This window comes from Hippichthys cyanospilos, chromosome 18 (genome assembly GCF_059441005.1).
Source record: "Hippichthys cyanospilos isolate Australia breed blue-spotted pipefish chromosome 18, RoL_Hcya_1.0, whole genome shotgun sequence".
Lineage (NCBI taxonomy): Eukaryota > Metazoa > Chordata > Actinopteri > Syngnathiformes > Syngnathidae > Hippichthys > Hippichthys cyanospilos.
The window spans coordinates 9,377,890-9,393,824 of record NC_142386.1 but is presented as its reverse complement, the minus strand read 5'-3'; the positions used below and the strand labels follow the sequence as shown (position 1 = coordinate 9,393,824).

Here is a 15,935-nt window from a genome sequence, read left to right as displayed (position 1 = left end):
GTGTTGAGTCATCATAACAACTCCACCACACTTAAAGTAAATCCTCAAATAGAATTGTCCAGTACTATGATTTCCAAGCGCAAAATACACATAGGCCATATTTCAAAATTTATTGGCGAAAACTAAACAAACCTTTGAATTCATCGTAACCGCTTGATTCTTGGCTTGGTGTCAGCAGTTATCACATTAATGTGCCGATGTGATAAATGATAGAGATCCTACTGGGGTGTTTCATGTAGAACATCGAGCAGATTCTGTCCCGTCAGTGTGTGTGAGTTTCTTGACACAGCTCTCGATAAAAATAGACTTTAAACATGCATTTTTAATTACCAGCATGGTGCAGGGTCCACTTCTGGGACTCCTCTCAAAGTGTGGCCCTTCTTGTGGAATCATAGTGATTTTTCAGAGTGGGCACATAGGAATGAAAATGCATTGGAGATGGACTTGCTAGGATTCTAAAAACTCAACTACTTATGTGGCGTTAACTCACTTTCTAGTTGTTGGAAACAGTGAAAGCAGAGCATTAATATTCAGTTTTGCTGCAGCCCAATCACAATATTTTGTGGAAATTAATTTTTTAGAAGGTTTTTTTTTCATCATCTCTTACCAGTAAACAAAAGGCAACAAATACAGACAATGCTCAGAAATCAGCAATTTCATGTAGATGTAGAAGCCACCACTAATCACATTTAAAATAAGGCATATAGTGTTCAAACATCTGCTTTTATATTTATTGTTTGTATTAATTATTTGTGCTGATATCCTGACATGCTCAGACCAAACCAGCAATCATAAAAAAAATTGTCACTGCAATTTCAATATAAAAAGCATGTGGGATTTTTAAATTGAGGGATGGAAATCAATCTTTTTAAAAATGCAATTTGCTAATTATTTGTCGATCAAATCAACAAAATAATAAATGTTTTAAATATTCTTTCTTTCCAGCCCTACATATGAGCACAACCACTGAGTAGTTTATATGAAATGTACATATAGAATGTCGGAAACGTAGAAGTCGTGGGATAACAAACTGTGTATAAAATGTGCATCATGTGTATAAAATAGAAAATGTAAAAGTCAAAATTATACATAGGATTAAACAGTCATCTGGAATGTTTCTCAGATCCTACTGAGGCTCCACCTTCATTCACAGTCCGTATCTTTTGATGATCTCCATCTTAAGTTTGTCATAAAGTTGGAATGATGATACAATCCCACATGCCTGGAGCCTGCAAAGTGCACTCAAGTCTGGACCTTCGCTTTCGTATATATTTCCACACACAGTTCCACATCAGCAATACATTGGTGTAACGGCACACACGCACTTATAATATAGTGCACATGTTAATTTGTTGGCTATGTTTTAATTACACAGTCAAAGCCAAATGTATTAGCTTTTACTTAATCATGGCAAGTTACACTTAAATTATTGGTACGTCTCCCTCCACAATCCACAATATCATTAAAACATGTATTCAAATTCATTATAAGAATCACTCTGAATACCAGACACTGAACAGTGGTGACATTCGATCCCTCAGGCAGTACTGCATTAAAATCCATCAGGAGCCTCAAAGGGATATTGCTGCTTCAGTTTGCAGACACTTTGGAGACACAATGTCAGCAAACAGAATTCTAATTCAGATATTGTGTTGTGCAGAATGCTGTACTCTGAAAGTTCCATTATATTTTAACCCATTGATGAAATTAGAGGTGTCAGATGGACAAAAGAATTGCATTCAATCAATTACATAGTTAAATAATTAATCTCTAAATTATGTTAATTCCATTTTTTTGTATCGGGTGTTTTGTAATGTGGACACTTTTTGGCTGTCATTGTGTTTAGCATAATCTGATAGGATCCTTTTATGGGCAGGAGGACAAATTCACGAGGATAAGGGAAGACATGAAAATGGACGAGCATGTGAGAGTTGGCAGCCTTGTGAATGGTCAATTTAACTTAAAACACCCCAAGAATGATGTGCATTAATTGTAAGAAGGAGCTTGCATATCAGAAATAGAAATAAGTTTAACCTACCACCTCAATGCAAAGTACCCACAGCTAACAATAGCAACAAAGACGTAAATGTAGCAAGCCATTCTTCACAAAGCTCTTCACCAAACTAAACCCAATAACACCCTGCATTTGAGCAGCCCTATGACAAACAGGTGTGGTCAGTGTTTTATTTTAATGATTATTTTCAATGATTGGGCTTCTGATAAAAGAAAACAGCACCATTCCTCCTTATGGTCAAAACTAAAGGCTCAAATCCAGCATAAAATACAAGCTTAAAACTGCATAAATGACTAAAGTCACTTTTATGTTGTTTGGTAACATTTTTATCTGCCACACTTATGCAATGTATCTAAAATAAATGTCTCAGAATTTTTTTAGGTGAGAACAATTTGAGATTTTGCAATTAATTGATTACAGATCTTGATTTCTCTTTTTTTGTCATTCTAAAAAACTAGACCCAATAGAAACTGATTTTCTACTTCCTTCTATTGAGGCATTGCATCTCAATCTGGCATATTTTTCCCTCATGTATAAACATTTTTGCTGTGATTATCTTTGTCATCAAGATTCAAAATGACGTCCTCCACAAACTCGTACCAGTTTTCTTCCTAACTTTTCCATAAGTAAGTGTTTCCCACTCTTTCTTCAACATTTTTAATTGTCATTCTTGTGATGACAAAAAAACAAAGTAGCCTACAGGACAAGTTGGGGGAAAAAAGAGCTCAAAATGGCTTGTGTGTGTGGACGAGCATTTTGGAAATGGGGGGATGTTAGTGACAATCATCATGAATAAAACATCTCCTAGGTCTCCAAAGTGTTGAAGTGCCTCCAGTCTGGGAAGTTAAACTCCGCCCATCTCTGCACTGACAGCTTGACGCGCAGAACTTTTAGACTAGTGCAATTTCAATGTTTGGTCAACTGTCCTGTCCTCGCTGGGGCTTCTTTGGAGTTTCTGGGATTTACGAGCTTTTGGATGCTTATTTTATCTCCCAAAAAAGAGGAGCTCCTCTTTTGTGGGATATGGGGCAGCGTGCATTCTGGGCAGGTGGGCTGAAAAATTCTTGCCCCATTTGATGGAGCTCTTGATGCAGGCTCGCCATGGCTTATTATCCTTTTCAAATCCAGCGACCGGGTGCCTTGCCCCTGCCAGCATTTCTTAGCGCTGCACAAGGCTCCTTTGCCCCCGAGCTGTGCCTCCCGGCGGTGGCGTCCCGCTCCGGGCTTCAGCCGGAGCAGGTGGGCTCCGAGGCGGGTTTGCACGCAGCTTTGAGCCGGCAGCACCAAGTGGCCCACTTGCGATCCGTCAAGAATCTGCAGCATGGGGACCGATTTTGCGACGACCCCAAAGTCACCCTGGAATCACAGGATTTGTGGAACGAGTTTCATAAAATGGGAACCGAGATGGTTATTACTAAATCAGGACGGTGAGTGGGACCAAGTAGTCAGGGATTGGTAATCCGATCATTTTCCTGCACGCATTTTACACACACACACAAAAATGCCTGGCCCAAATTAAACAGATTAGAATTTGAAGCTAAAATTTGCATTTGGTATATAAAAAAAAATACGCATAAATCAAATTGTTAATTCTAGTAAAATAAACGAAAAATTTTCATTGTAATTCACGAGAATCAAGCTACAGAAAACACATATAAGAATTATTAGTCAAGTTAAATAGAACTAACAAGTCGATTATTTATTAATTTAAATACTTCGAAATTGTGGCTTTAACGTAGTTGTTTACGGCGCAAATAATTTACAACGTTGCCTAAATATCATACTGTGTTTGAGTCTCTAGAAGCTGGTGTTCTTAAAAAGCCCATCACTGTTAAGGGTGTATATTATTGGAGTTTTTATTTATTTGAACATGTGTGGTTCAATTAATGCATTCAAAAGAATGTTAAAACTCAAAAGTACTGGCCGAATTTATCTAGACATATTTTTTTAAAAGTTTATACCGATTTATAAATGTTATTTTCTACAAATGTCCTTGATTATTTTGTTTTTGTGTGTGAGAAGAGCAACCTGAATTGTCGTGTTGCAATTTTTGCTTGCTAACTAATAATAAACACTAATATACTTTTGCTTCATCTTACCTTTACATTGCCAAAACGAAAGCAAACAACATTTTTACTACCTTTGTTTGTTGATTGAAGCTAACTGATGAAACCTGAACCTGAGCTAGAATTTGGATTAATGTGTGTGAATATTAATTTAATAGTTTGACCAATTCATTACTTGTCATCACATTAAACTTTAGCTTCATCCTACCTTTTCATAAGCAAAAGGAAAACAAACAAAATCTTTATTGCGTGTCTTTGTTGATTGAAGCTAATTGAATCAAATCTGAACTTGAACTAGAATTGGGATTCATTTATGTAAATATAGCCATTTATACAGTTTGACCAAGTCATTACTTGTTACATTAGGTTAGGTTTAAAAGCTAGGGAATTGCAAAATTTAAATGCTTTTTAAAACTATTAATAAAGGCCAAGGGTGTCCTTAAGTTCCAACAGACACAATTTGGATACAACTTTATTCTTCAATAGTTTGGGGAAATAGTAATTTCTGAAAGAAAATAAAGTACATTCATATGATTTATTTTCTTCATCTCTTACAGGAGGATGTTCCCACCTTTCAAAGTAAAAGTGAATGGTCTTGATAAAGCATCCAAATACATCCTGCTAATGGACATTGTCACTGTTGATGACTTTCGTTATAAATTTCATAACTCCCACTGGATAGTAGCCGGAAAAGCAGACCCAGAGATGCCCAAGCGCATGTACATTCATCCTGACAGCCCGTCCAAAGGGGAACAGTGGATGAGCAAGCCGGTTGCGTTCCATAAACTGAAGCTCACCAACAATATCTCAGATAAACATGGATTTGTAAGTAGTTGCACATGTCGGAAATCACTTTTAAAATGTCTTTCTCTTTGGTTCAAATTTTATCATTTTTTCTTGATTTTCCCAGACAATTTTGAATTCTATGCATAAATACCAGCCCCGATTTCATATTGTGAGAGCCAACGACATCATGAAACTTCCATACAGCACATTCTTGACCTATGTTTTCCCGGAGACTGAGTTTATTGCTGTCACTGCATATCAAAACGAGAAGGTACTTCAAATAAACACACACAGCCAATTCACACATTGCATGTCATGAAAACTGTTTTGGCAAGAGACTACTTGAGATAGGTAACCAGCACATTGTTTATTTGCATTAGATTACACAGCTAAAAATTGACAACAACCCATTTGCCAAAGGATTCAGGGACACGGGGAACGGAAGACGAGAAAAAAGGTAGGCCTAACTTGCAAGCGCAGAACTCTAGCTTGTCATTATGAACACCTAATTAATCTGGCGTCACGATCTGCAGGAATAATCCTTTAAACATCTCTCCACCGGTTGAGAACAAAGCATACTGTGCTGACTCGGATGACTCGTGGGAACAGCCCAGAACTAGTGACCCGTTTCACTCTCCTAAAGAATCATGGGCTATAACATCCAAGCCAAACTATCAAGGTGACACGATAACCATTTTGTTTCTTAGCTGTTTGCTGTTGTTTTTGCATGAGTACCAATGTGTCATGAGAACAGAGCTGTTTATCTCTAATTAATTTATGAATTGCCAGGAGGACATAAATTAGTCACAAAAGTCACTACTTTCCGTTTTTGATTTTTGTTACTGTGTAAATCCCAAGTGCTTCTGCTTAAGGGCATAACATTTGCCACACAAAAGAACGGCAGTTTAAAAACAAGATTGTCTAAAATATATTAGGTCAGAGCATTCTTTGACAATTGCTATTAATACCATTGGTTATATGACAAAATCTTTAAACCTCCTTTAATGTTGGCCCATTTGATATTTACTTTTAAAAGTAAATGACAGTAGTTTTTTTTAAAAAATGGCATTTGTATACATTTTTGTTCAAATGGTTTTTAATAAATAATCAAAACCCGGGTCAAAACAATCCAAGAATATTATTGCTCCTTCTGAGTAGAATCAGGAATCACAAGATTTTTTAATAAGCATGATTACAATTGAATTGAATTAAATTGACTCCAGATAAACAAACGTAACACAAGGTTATAAATCAAGTATTGCATTTGTTTGTGTGTGAGTTTCTTTTCAATCAAGAAACAGAGTTTTTGACAGTTTTGGATAAATACACAGACTTCCGGGTCATATTGACCCCGGGAACAATGATTGTTCTCGACAGCAATCACTGGTTTAAACAAAATTGTTCATTGGGGTCATACACATATTGAACATGTTTAGGTGACTGAATACACTAGATTATTGCTGTCCACCAAACATATGGGGAAGGTCAAAGAAAAGGTCAGGTCAAATATTTTCTTTACAACGATGTTCTGCGTGACCTCCCTCATTCAAACACAACATTTTGGATTAATGTTGTGTTTGTGGAATATGAATTTAGAAGCAAAATGCATCTTTTTAAAATCCATGTAAGGGGTGGCCATTTTGCCACTTGCTGTCGGCGAGAAATGGAATTAAAGCTGCTCAGAGGTCAGGTGATGACTGGTAATTGCCAAATGAAGCTTCATGAAGCACTTTTGATTTTTTTTTTTTTTTTTGCTCCTCTCTATGCCAGTGTTGGTTGCAACAGGCAATAGAAATTGAATACATATCCACTGCACTAGTATTTATGTTTTAACCAAGCGCACCATCAAGTAAAAAAAATTCCAAGTTCATCATGAAGCTTCATTTTTCACATAACTAGAAAGGACCAATTACAACTCAGCTTATCACATGACCAAACTAAGAATACAGGTGAACCGTGATTGGCCATCACCTGACCCATGTGCAGCTATGATGTAATTTTCAGTCAACAGCGAGGAGCAAAATGGCCACCTCCTGAGACGGATGAAGACGTATCAAGAAATACTTGATATCTGCATCCATAGGTCCCAACAACAAGTATGATTGAAATTTAAGGATCCAAAACAGTCAAAAAATCCGCCGTAAGTCTGGCACCTAGAATTCAGTCACACTGACTTTGTTTTCTCTCAAAATATACAATCGAGTACTTATGTGCTGCTTCTGTTTTACTCCCCATCACTCCCAACAGATGACAACAACTCCATAAGCGATTCGGATATTGATCTCCAAGGTGAGGAAGACGGTGAAGCCGGTAGTTCTCAGACAGAATTTTCATCTCGGCTGATTGTGACGAGCGACAAACAGGAAGCAGCGACATCGAGTAAGATGTTTCCCATGGAGAATGATTCCTCCCAAAGCTGCAGAAGTCAATTGAAAAATGGTACACCCCCAGTGTTATTGGAAACGAGGAGGTCACCATCACTCGGTTCTGGACATCTTCAGACTGTGGCTGTCTCAAACAGCCAGCAGTGTCTTGAATTTGGACCACCTTTGCTGTTTCAGCAGGGCCAGTTGTCAATGAAGACAGGGGCTATTCACGCTACATCTATGGGACATCTCTTTTCCTCTTTCTCAGGATTCAACGACCCGGAATACAGTGGGGTATCTTCCCAAAACATCACTTCGCCATCGCCATTCATGTTTCATCTGTCACAGCATGTGTTGGTGCCACAGGTTAGTTGATGTTGGGGGTCCTCAATTTAAGCATGCATTGTATTTTCAAGTGAAGAACATTTTTTCATACAGACATCAGTCATTACTAGAATAAGATCATTATGTTTTTTAGTTCGTTTTGTAAGGTGATTATTTGGCTGATTATTTGGAGTCAAGGATGCTGATAACTGATATTTGGGGCTGATATTTATGTTCAGCCAAAGGAAAATATTGGCTTCAAAAAAGCAAAAACTCCAACTCAGAGCTTTGTTGAAAGGTCTTTCAAGTACTTTGTATCTTTTCAGATTTGCACAATGACGTGTTTTAAAATCAGTTTGGAAATGTATGAGCAATTTAAATCAAACAAATAATTAACAACTAATCAACTATCAAATCAATTGATAATTATTGTTCATATTTTTTTTATTTTGAATAATTATTTATGGACCTAAATTTGTCCAAAGTTCAACCTCTCGCCACTAAATTCTGTAACTTATTTAGTCCTCTATGAAAACAGATTGTTTAGTTATAAATGAATAAAAAGTATTCACAAAAATCTGTTTTAACATTAAAAAAACAATATCAATATTTTTGTCTATTTTCTGACATGCGACAGATCAAAGATGTAACCAGTAGATTAAAATGAAAGCTCATTTTTATTTTCTGCAGTCAATTTGAGAAAATTTCCTATTTTTGAGATCAGGATGTTCCCCACCTATTGCCTGAATTCAGCTGAGCAAGCCTCCGATCCTTGTGAGGATAAACGACTTTAAATAATGGATAATATCAGTCTTCGCCTATTTTAAATGTTCGAGGAATGGATTAAAAAAGAATAACGTATATTCCAAACCTCAACAGCAAACAACAATTCCTGCCTGTTCAAAAAGCGATTTGTACTTTTTTTTTCTCTCAGGGACTCTCACTCCCACCTTTTGGAGGATTGCTTTCATACCCATGGAGCTACTTGACATCACCTACTGCAATGACTCCAGCCCCCTCAACATCAGCGTTTCTAAGAAACCGTTCTTTTCACAGCTCCTTGCCATGGTTGCGGATGAGTCCCTATCAGATTCCAGCTGCTGCCAAGTCAAGCCAAAAGCTGCTGACAGCAAGTTCTAACTTAAATGAATTTGAGCAGTACAAACTGTACAGCCAAGGGACCAGTCCTGAAAATCACACCAACAGGTCCAGCAGTGATCAGACTGTTAAAAAAGTGAACATTTCCTCTGACGGACTCCCAAACATTCAAAAAGTTGTGTTTGATAAATCATTATAGTTACAAACATCTCTGAATATTTCTTCAATTCAATCAATGTCAAAAAATCAATCCAAACAAAGAAAAAAATCATGATATCATTACAAACACTAGCTTAAAATTAAGTTTTAACTCATTCACTGCCATTGACGGCTACAGACGTCAAATATATTTTTAACTGGGCTGGCTTATTCACTGCCTGCCAAGTCGCCGTCATTGGCAGCGAATGAGTTGAGTTAGACAAGTTGCTTTGCAGCTGACGCTTCCATTCTTCTGGGATAACCTTCTACAGAAACTTCCAGTATGTCTGTGGGACTGTTTGTCAAAATATCACGGTCTAAGGTAGAATCTGGGATCTAGAGCCGGGCAAGATCCCGAATAATATTGAACGACATAGTTCATGAAAAATGCTTGGTTCAACTGGAGTCTGGAGGATTTGTAGGAAAGTATGGACTATTTAAAACAACCATATCACAGTTGATTAGGAATGGGATGAGACTCACATTCCACGAGATGAGATTTTGGCAACATTGAAAAAAAACACTTTTTATTGAGCAGACTGCAAAAAATTAACACTCTTGTGCACTCTTTGTGTAAACACAAAACAGGAGTCGGTTTTGTTCCAGGTTGAGCTATGCAGCTGAGCTTGTTTAGCAAAATTCTTGCAATTCATATTTGCTGCGAAGGTTACTTTTATTTATTTTTTATTTTTTCTACAACTTTTACAAACTGTCTTTGATGTGACAATAATTTACTATTTGCCTACCGTTAATTTCTTCAACTGAAAAACCAAAATATTGCAACACAGGTGATTTGAAAATTTGAAAATAAATAGTTCATCCTGTACTTTGGTATTAGGATAAAAATAAAAAAAAATATACTGGATACATTTTGGGGGGTTGGTGAAAAACAATCATGAACACAGAAAACCATTTAACCAATATCCACTTAATAATAAATGATCAAATTTGATCTTCTTTTTTAATGCAAACAACTCTCATGTAAACAGCACTTGCGGCCCAACAACCCCCCCCTCGAAAAAAAAAAAAAAAGATTTTGTAATTGTTGTTTGAGATGTTTTAATTTTCCAAGATCTCGTTGTACAAGATCTCGCCCAATCCCCACCATTTGTTTATAATTTTATTTATGACACCTGCCTGTATATGTAACATGTTTGTTTTTGTCTATATTAGTTTTTTTTTTTTTTTTACATTTCACAAATTGTAAAATGCACATCTTACGAAAAGTTTCAAAAGTTGAATGCCAAAGTTTTGTGTACATTTCACCACCTGCCCCCTTTCCATGTTTACATGATGTTTGATGTAGCAGAGCAACACTATGCACTCATAAGCAAACTCAGGATACCGTTGTGTGTGTTTTCACTATTAAAAGGCACTTATCAAGTTGTTGTCTGCTAAAGTACTACTATCCCTGGGGAAGTTACATAATAAAAGCACAATTACATAAGACATTATGTTAATTTTGTACATACAATTCCTGCCTGTTTGAAAATATAAGAATATTTTTTTCTGTTATGAAATTGCATACATTTTGTTTTGCCTGTGGAATATTCATAGCATGAGAGGAATTTGCCACTCTTGGCAACAAGAGGTCAGGCCTCAGAAGAGGATTGACAAAAAAAAAACACAAAAAACACTAGTGCATGTGCTGTTGTGTGAATTTTCTCGTTGACTGAACAGGGCTACAAACTGAGAGAACATGCCCACTGGCTTGGAAATGTGGCAAGCAGGTCAATAGCCAAGTTTGGCAGTCAGCACAAAACTTTTACAGTCTGCAGAAGTCTGCTGGGCTTCAAGCGGAGGAGAAAATGAATACAGCCAACTTGCACCCACCGTTTGAGGATGACAGGATCAACAAAAGAGACTTGGGACTGAAAGTGATCACCTTACTTTTTCTACTGCACTCGGTGTGTAAAACTGACAGAGGCAGTGAATTAAAGAACACATATCTTTGATTTGTCCTCTTGCATTCACAAAACACCAGTTGTGCAATCACCAGCCACATAATTAGATGCAAGACTGCCTTTATAAATGTAAAAGTATACTTGTCTCAGATTCATATAAAATTTTACATTAATTCCCATGATGGTGATTATATGTCATTGATGGAGTGGTTTGTTTTTTTCCAATCAGTGACAGAGGTCTGAATGGCGGTGTGAATGGTTGTCCAGCTCAGAGTGTCCCTTCATTGACTGGTGACTAATCACAGAAATAAGTTATGGAAAACTGATAGAGGTTTTTTTTAGTTTCACAGCTGCTCCTTGCCATTTTTTCTCGTTCACGCTCACGCTTTAATATGAAGCGAAATAAATAGATTCCAGCATCCTTTTTAATTGGTAGGTGGGATACAGCGGCACGTCAGTTGTACATTTTAACACGAACACAATCAAAGAAAACAAGCAATTGTTAAGACAAAACATTTTCTGTCAGATAAGCCCAAAATATGTTATTATCGTTTAAATGTCTTCAAATGCATAATACGGGATTTTAAAGCCATCTAGTGGATTACAGTTGTACTGACGAGGAGTACACACACTTGGATGTGTATTATAGGTATTGTAATAAAAAAAAGGAAAAAAAAGGAAAACCCCGTTGGCAAATGTGTTGCATATTTATTGTTGCAAATTTATTGCACGTTTTCATATGAATCCCTCGGCTCAAATCATAATATTTTAAATATTAATCCAAAATAGTAGTAATAGTAATATTTTGAGAAGAAGTTGTGCTAAATACTAAATGTTCAAATATTATTCGGGTTTTCATTACATTCCTGATTCAAAAAGATATATAGGGCCTACTGTATATTTGATGAACTGCAAAAGTGCAGTTCATTAATTAAATACAGTCATACAACGGAGCGGGCTATTTCATTTCGTGAACACACACGAATAAGCCGCATGGTGTCAATATTAATATGTCGTTCAAAAATTTTGAGCGTTTTTAAGGATTGGTAATGACACATGCTGCACACGCGTGGGTGAGACCTTTTACCAGACAGGAACAGAAATCTCCCTAATCCCGCCCACAGAAACGCCTCTAATATTCCATTGGTTCGCGCAATGGGGCAGTCTATCTCCCGATCCAATAGACACCTTGGTTCATCTGCATTACAGAAACACCAAACGCTAAAAAATGTATGTTTTGTTTTGTTTATCATAATTTGGATTTAGGTTTTCCTCCGGAAGCAAAGAATTAATGTTGTTCATGTTTATATAGCGTTCTTCAATGCGACGTGAACTCCAACTGGCATATTTGTCGCCATTTTGGAGGCGGGGTCAAGTCTATCTGGCGTGTTTCTATGCCGGAAGTTTGGGTCAGAGGGGAATGTACAGAAGTAACCTAGTGAGTATCGTCACATCACCCCACACTCTGGCGTTGAAAGCCACTCAACCGGCAATCGTGACCTCATCATGATGTGATTTCTCTACGGAAACTGGGATGAGGTCTTTCACATGCCAGTAATTCATTGAGTTCTTCAAACTCAACTGTTCAGGATTGCGTGCCGGTTCATCTCCACCGGTGAGTTGATTGAGGTCTTTTTTTTTTTAAATTGTTGTTGTGACACATCTAATCGGACGAGCCATCACCTAATGCGTGCAGAAGAGCACAGTGCGCCAGCAACCCCGAATGTGTTTCATTTTGCTCGCTAGCAAGCGTTTATGTTCAATCTGCTTTTATGTGTATGCTGAAACGCTATCCTTAGCATTAATCAGCTACTACTCGAACGTGTACAAAAAGCTGAAAGCATGTCCAAATAACTCCCTTGTTTTCTTTTTTGACTATTCTGACTCTGTCGATGTTTTCACGGTTTGATCTTGGCTTGCTCATATTTTTTTTCCTGGTCCTTCTATCAGTTGTTTGTTGCAGGTGGGGTAAGGAGTGTCATCACTTAAGGTGAATAGCCCCCTTAGTCCATATGTATGTGAAGAGGCTGGTGGTGGTGGGGGCAAACTACCACGTGGAGTACATGATCATAGGAAGCTTGTTTAACTTTCTCCTAAAGGTTTTAAAGTGCAAACGAGGTATTCTTTGATATCAAAGGATGCAAGCTGATGTAATATTTATTGTAACTTTATTCTATTGACACATAATGTGATACGTTTTCACAAAATCAGGCTTATGTCTCCAAAAATGGAGATTGGGATATTTATACTGTATATTTTACTCCTGCCCTTAACTGCCTTTAATGTGATCCACAATTCATGGAAGTAGCTAAAAAAAAAAAAAAAAAAAACATTAATGAAAGTACACCAATTTGAATATGGCCAAGTTGAATCCCTGAGTTTTGAGAAAAAATGCTCTTAAAGTTCTGGCACATTTATCTTTCACATTTGGTACCTTCATTCTTCGACTGTATGCATCGTCTACTACTCCCTTATTTTCCTTTCACTTTGATTACAATTTGAACCATTTGGCTGCTGGGAAATGAAAGTCGAGACCTTAAGGAGGTTGTTTTTGTGGAAATCACAAAGTGGACATCATATTTAGACACATCATATTTAGACTTCAAATTACAGCCTGATGGGAAAAGTTAAAAGGAATTTGATTCACATCATTTGTTGCTCTAACTGAATTATTTGTATTCATTCAGCATAATGAATACATGTTTGGAACTTATTTTATTAATGTGATGAGGAAAAAAATGTATGAGGAAAAAAAAATTCTTATCGTCTTATGCAGTCCTGTGTAGAAATTAAGTGCAAAGCAAGCAAACAATATAGGCAGAAAAGACTCTTAATGTGGAAAAAAGGATGGTGACCCAAAAATACCACCACATTGTAGTCATGGCCAAATGAAGCTTCATAAAGCAACGAAGCTTTGCAGCCAATTGGTTTGCACATTCAAAGTTTGAAGCAGAGGTGTCCAAACCTGGTCCTCGAGGGCTGCGATTTTTATGCACCTGATTCAAATGATCGGAATACATCGAGTTCAAAGCTTCATTGTGCTCAATTTGCTCTACGGGGCCATCAAGTGGTACAGAACCCCAAGAAGTCAACAGTTTTGTGAATTCTTTGGCTATTTGTTTATTGAAATGACAAAAATGTGCTTGTGCTACTATACAAACAAATTACATCAAGTGCTATAAGAATAATGCTGTACAGGATACTGTGGTTGACACTTGTGCTACACGGATCCAAAAGCTTAATTTGTGTCAGGGTGCCCATGTCTGGGTTATGGTGTTACAATAGCTATTGCATAATCGTGACCGTATCTTTTTAAGCAAGCCTCTTATGCAAGTACTCAAATAGCATCTTACACCAATTGACTGTACAGTATTCTGATGTTCAGACTATGACTGCCTTTGCTCTTGTCTAGTGGTTGCAGCCTGTGCCCGTCAGCCAGCCATGGCACAGCCAGAGGATGCTGCCAAGAAGAACCCGGCTAAGGCAGAAGTGCAGTCCCATTTCATTGTGGGATCGGTTTCTGAAGAGAATTCAGAAGATGAAGTACAAGGAAAGCCGGATGTGCAACTGGAGGAGAAGGAGGGACGCTCTTTGTCACCGTCGTCCGGGAGCTCGGATAGCACCAACGACCTGAGCTTTGAGCACGTTGACGGATCCATGCACCACAATCTAAGGTTAGAAACCAGGCCTGATAATCATTCTAAGATTTGTTTATGTTCTTGTGTCATTCATCATCCGAATTGCTTATCACGAAAAATCATCCTTTTGTGGATCTTTTATGTTACATGTCTATTTGTACTTTTAATTTAATGTATTTAACCCTTGTGCGGTATTTCGTCCAATACTTTAAATACTGTGAAATACTGTGAGAATGATCAAAATACTGCACAAGGGTTCATTAACTTACTGAAGTACCTAAAGTTAAAGAAATTGATTACTTTATTCTGTAATTGATTACCTCAGTCCTTAATGCGTTTAGTAAAAGCCATTCTCAGACACTCCTTTATCCAAACACTTGACAATCCTTAGAAAAAGATCTAAATAAGTCAGTGGAATCTAATGTCTAGACTTCTAAAAAAACATTTAAATACGTGTCAAATCATTATTTTTGACAATTTTTGATATTATCAAATATGTATCAGATACAAATTTAGTTGTTGTTTTTCTTAATTCTTCATTGCTTATGATTGCTTAAATCTGCACACTATCAACAACACAATTGTGAGATGCAAACAGAAGCCCGTAGCTTCCAATTTAACTCTTGTGTCAGACTTAGGGAGGCCTCAACTGGAGTTTCACGCCAATAGTTGAACTGCTTTGCAGCATGTGTGAAGAATGTAGTTTCACTGGCTACTCGCTGCTGAAAAGAGTCTCTCTATATCCCCCTGGTCTACAGCATTTGCTTGGAAAGGTGGCACACTTACGGAATTTAAGAAAAACATTTATGAATGCCCCATCTGCCTTGTCAATGGTGCTATTCAGTCGTAAATGTAACACAGCCCTGTAGCTGTTTTGGAGGTTACGGGGCCCCATCAAACCCCCATTTAGATTTTTAAATCAAGATTTGACATCTAGTTGAAATGAGTTTTATTATCTGGAACAAATTTTAAGCGACTTCAGCATCCTTCCAAACGGAAATACTATTTTTGCCCTCTCCCAGAATTTTATTTTTACTTTTAGCACTTTTTTTTCTCCAGTTGAACATAAATCGCTATATGGAGTATGTTTGTCATTGCATTACATCATCATGTTACAATTATTAAAAAAAATAAAAATACAGGCCACAAAAACCAGCCGGCCAAACGGGCTCAGGCACTGGCACACCCTCCAAGCTCAGTATCACGTCCCTCCCCCAGTGCAAACCCCCAGCTGGGTGGAGCTTGAGGTAAAAAGCTTGTTGTCTTTCTTGTAAATTTGAAATAGTCCTATTATTATATATCATCCATTTTTTTTCACTCATTTTTATTCCATGCTGCATAGATTTCTATAAAAAAAGAAAATAGACAAAAGTGCTTTCCATGAATGTGGAATGTGAAGTGTGACTCAGGTTAAAAGTATTTATTATGACTCTGGTATGTTTAATCATATATGATGTAATGTGTTTGGGGCAGCCTACAATATTCATAGTTGTGACGCAAACACCAACTTTGACTCAACTAGATTCAAAGCAGTTTTTCAA

At 37.2% G+C, this 15,935-nt stretch overlaps 2 protein-coding genes across 10 annotated transcripts in view; both read left to right on the top strand.

Moving 5' to 3' along the window:
* Window positions 1–2,942: 2,942 nt before the first annotated feature.
* On the top strand, window positions 2,943–10,805 carry LOC148408875 (T-box transcription factor TBX2b-like). Of its 3 annotated transcripts, XM_088440910.1 has the most exons (9): window positions 2,946–3,062; window positions 3,143–3,441; window positions 4,638–4,905; window positions 4,991–5,137; window positions 5,247–5,323; window positions 5,400–5,545; window positions 7,114–7,245; window positions 7,501–7,598; window positions 8,491–10,805. In XM_088440910.1, exons 1-9 carry the CDS (start codon window positions 2,991–2,993, stop codon window positions 8,851–8,853), a joined length of 1,602 nt encoding a protein of 533 aa, XP_088297036.1. In that variant the 5' UTR covers window positions 2,946–2,990; the 3' UTR covers window positions 8,854–10,805. The 3 variants fall into 3 exon arrangements, with proteins under 3 accessions (XP_088297035.1, XP_088297036.1, XP_088297034.1); XM_088440908.1 differs by having other exon boundaries at window positions 7,114–7,598; XM_088440909.1 differs by having other exon boundaries at window positions 2,943–3,441; window positions 7,114–7,598.
* Window positions 10,806–12,221: 1,416 nt separating this feature from the next.
* The window catches only part of LOC148408874 (acetyl-CoA carboxylase), a 40,952-nt gene continuing 37,238 nt past the window's right edge, over window positions 12,222–15,935 (top strand). For all 7 annotated transcript variants that reach the window (XM_088440083.1, XM_088440082.1, XM_088440080.1 and 4 more), the window contains exons 1-2: window positions 12,222–12,371; window positions 14,169–14,430. In XM_088440083.1, the coding sequence (XP_088296209.1) occupies window positions 14,198–14,430 (233 nt within the window). In that variant the 5' untranslated portion in view covers window positions 12,222–12,371; window positions 14,169–14,197. The remainder of the gene's footprint in view (window positions 12,372–14,168; window positions 14,431–15,935) is intronic.

Bases quoted from the DNA above. Each gene is read 5' to 3' on its own strand.
- LOC148408875 (XM_088440908.1), top strand. From the start codon at position 2,991: ATGCTTATTTTATCTCCCAAAAAAGAGGAGCTCCTCTTTTGTGGGATA. The intron at 5,138-5,246 runs GTACTTCAAATA...TATTTGCATTAG, and splicing joins CTGCATATCAAAACGAGAAG to ATTACACAGCTAAAAATTGA. The intron at 5,546-7,113 runs GTGACACGATAA...CACTCCCAACAG, and splicing joins ATCCAAGCCAAACTATCAAG to ATGACAACAACTCCATAAGC.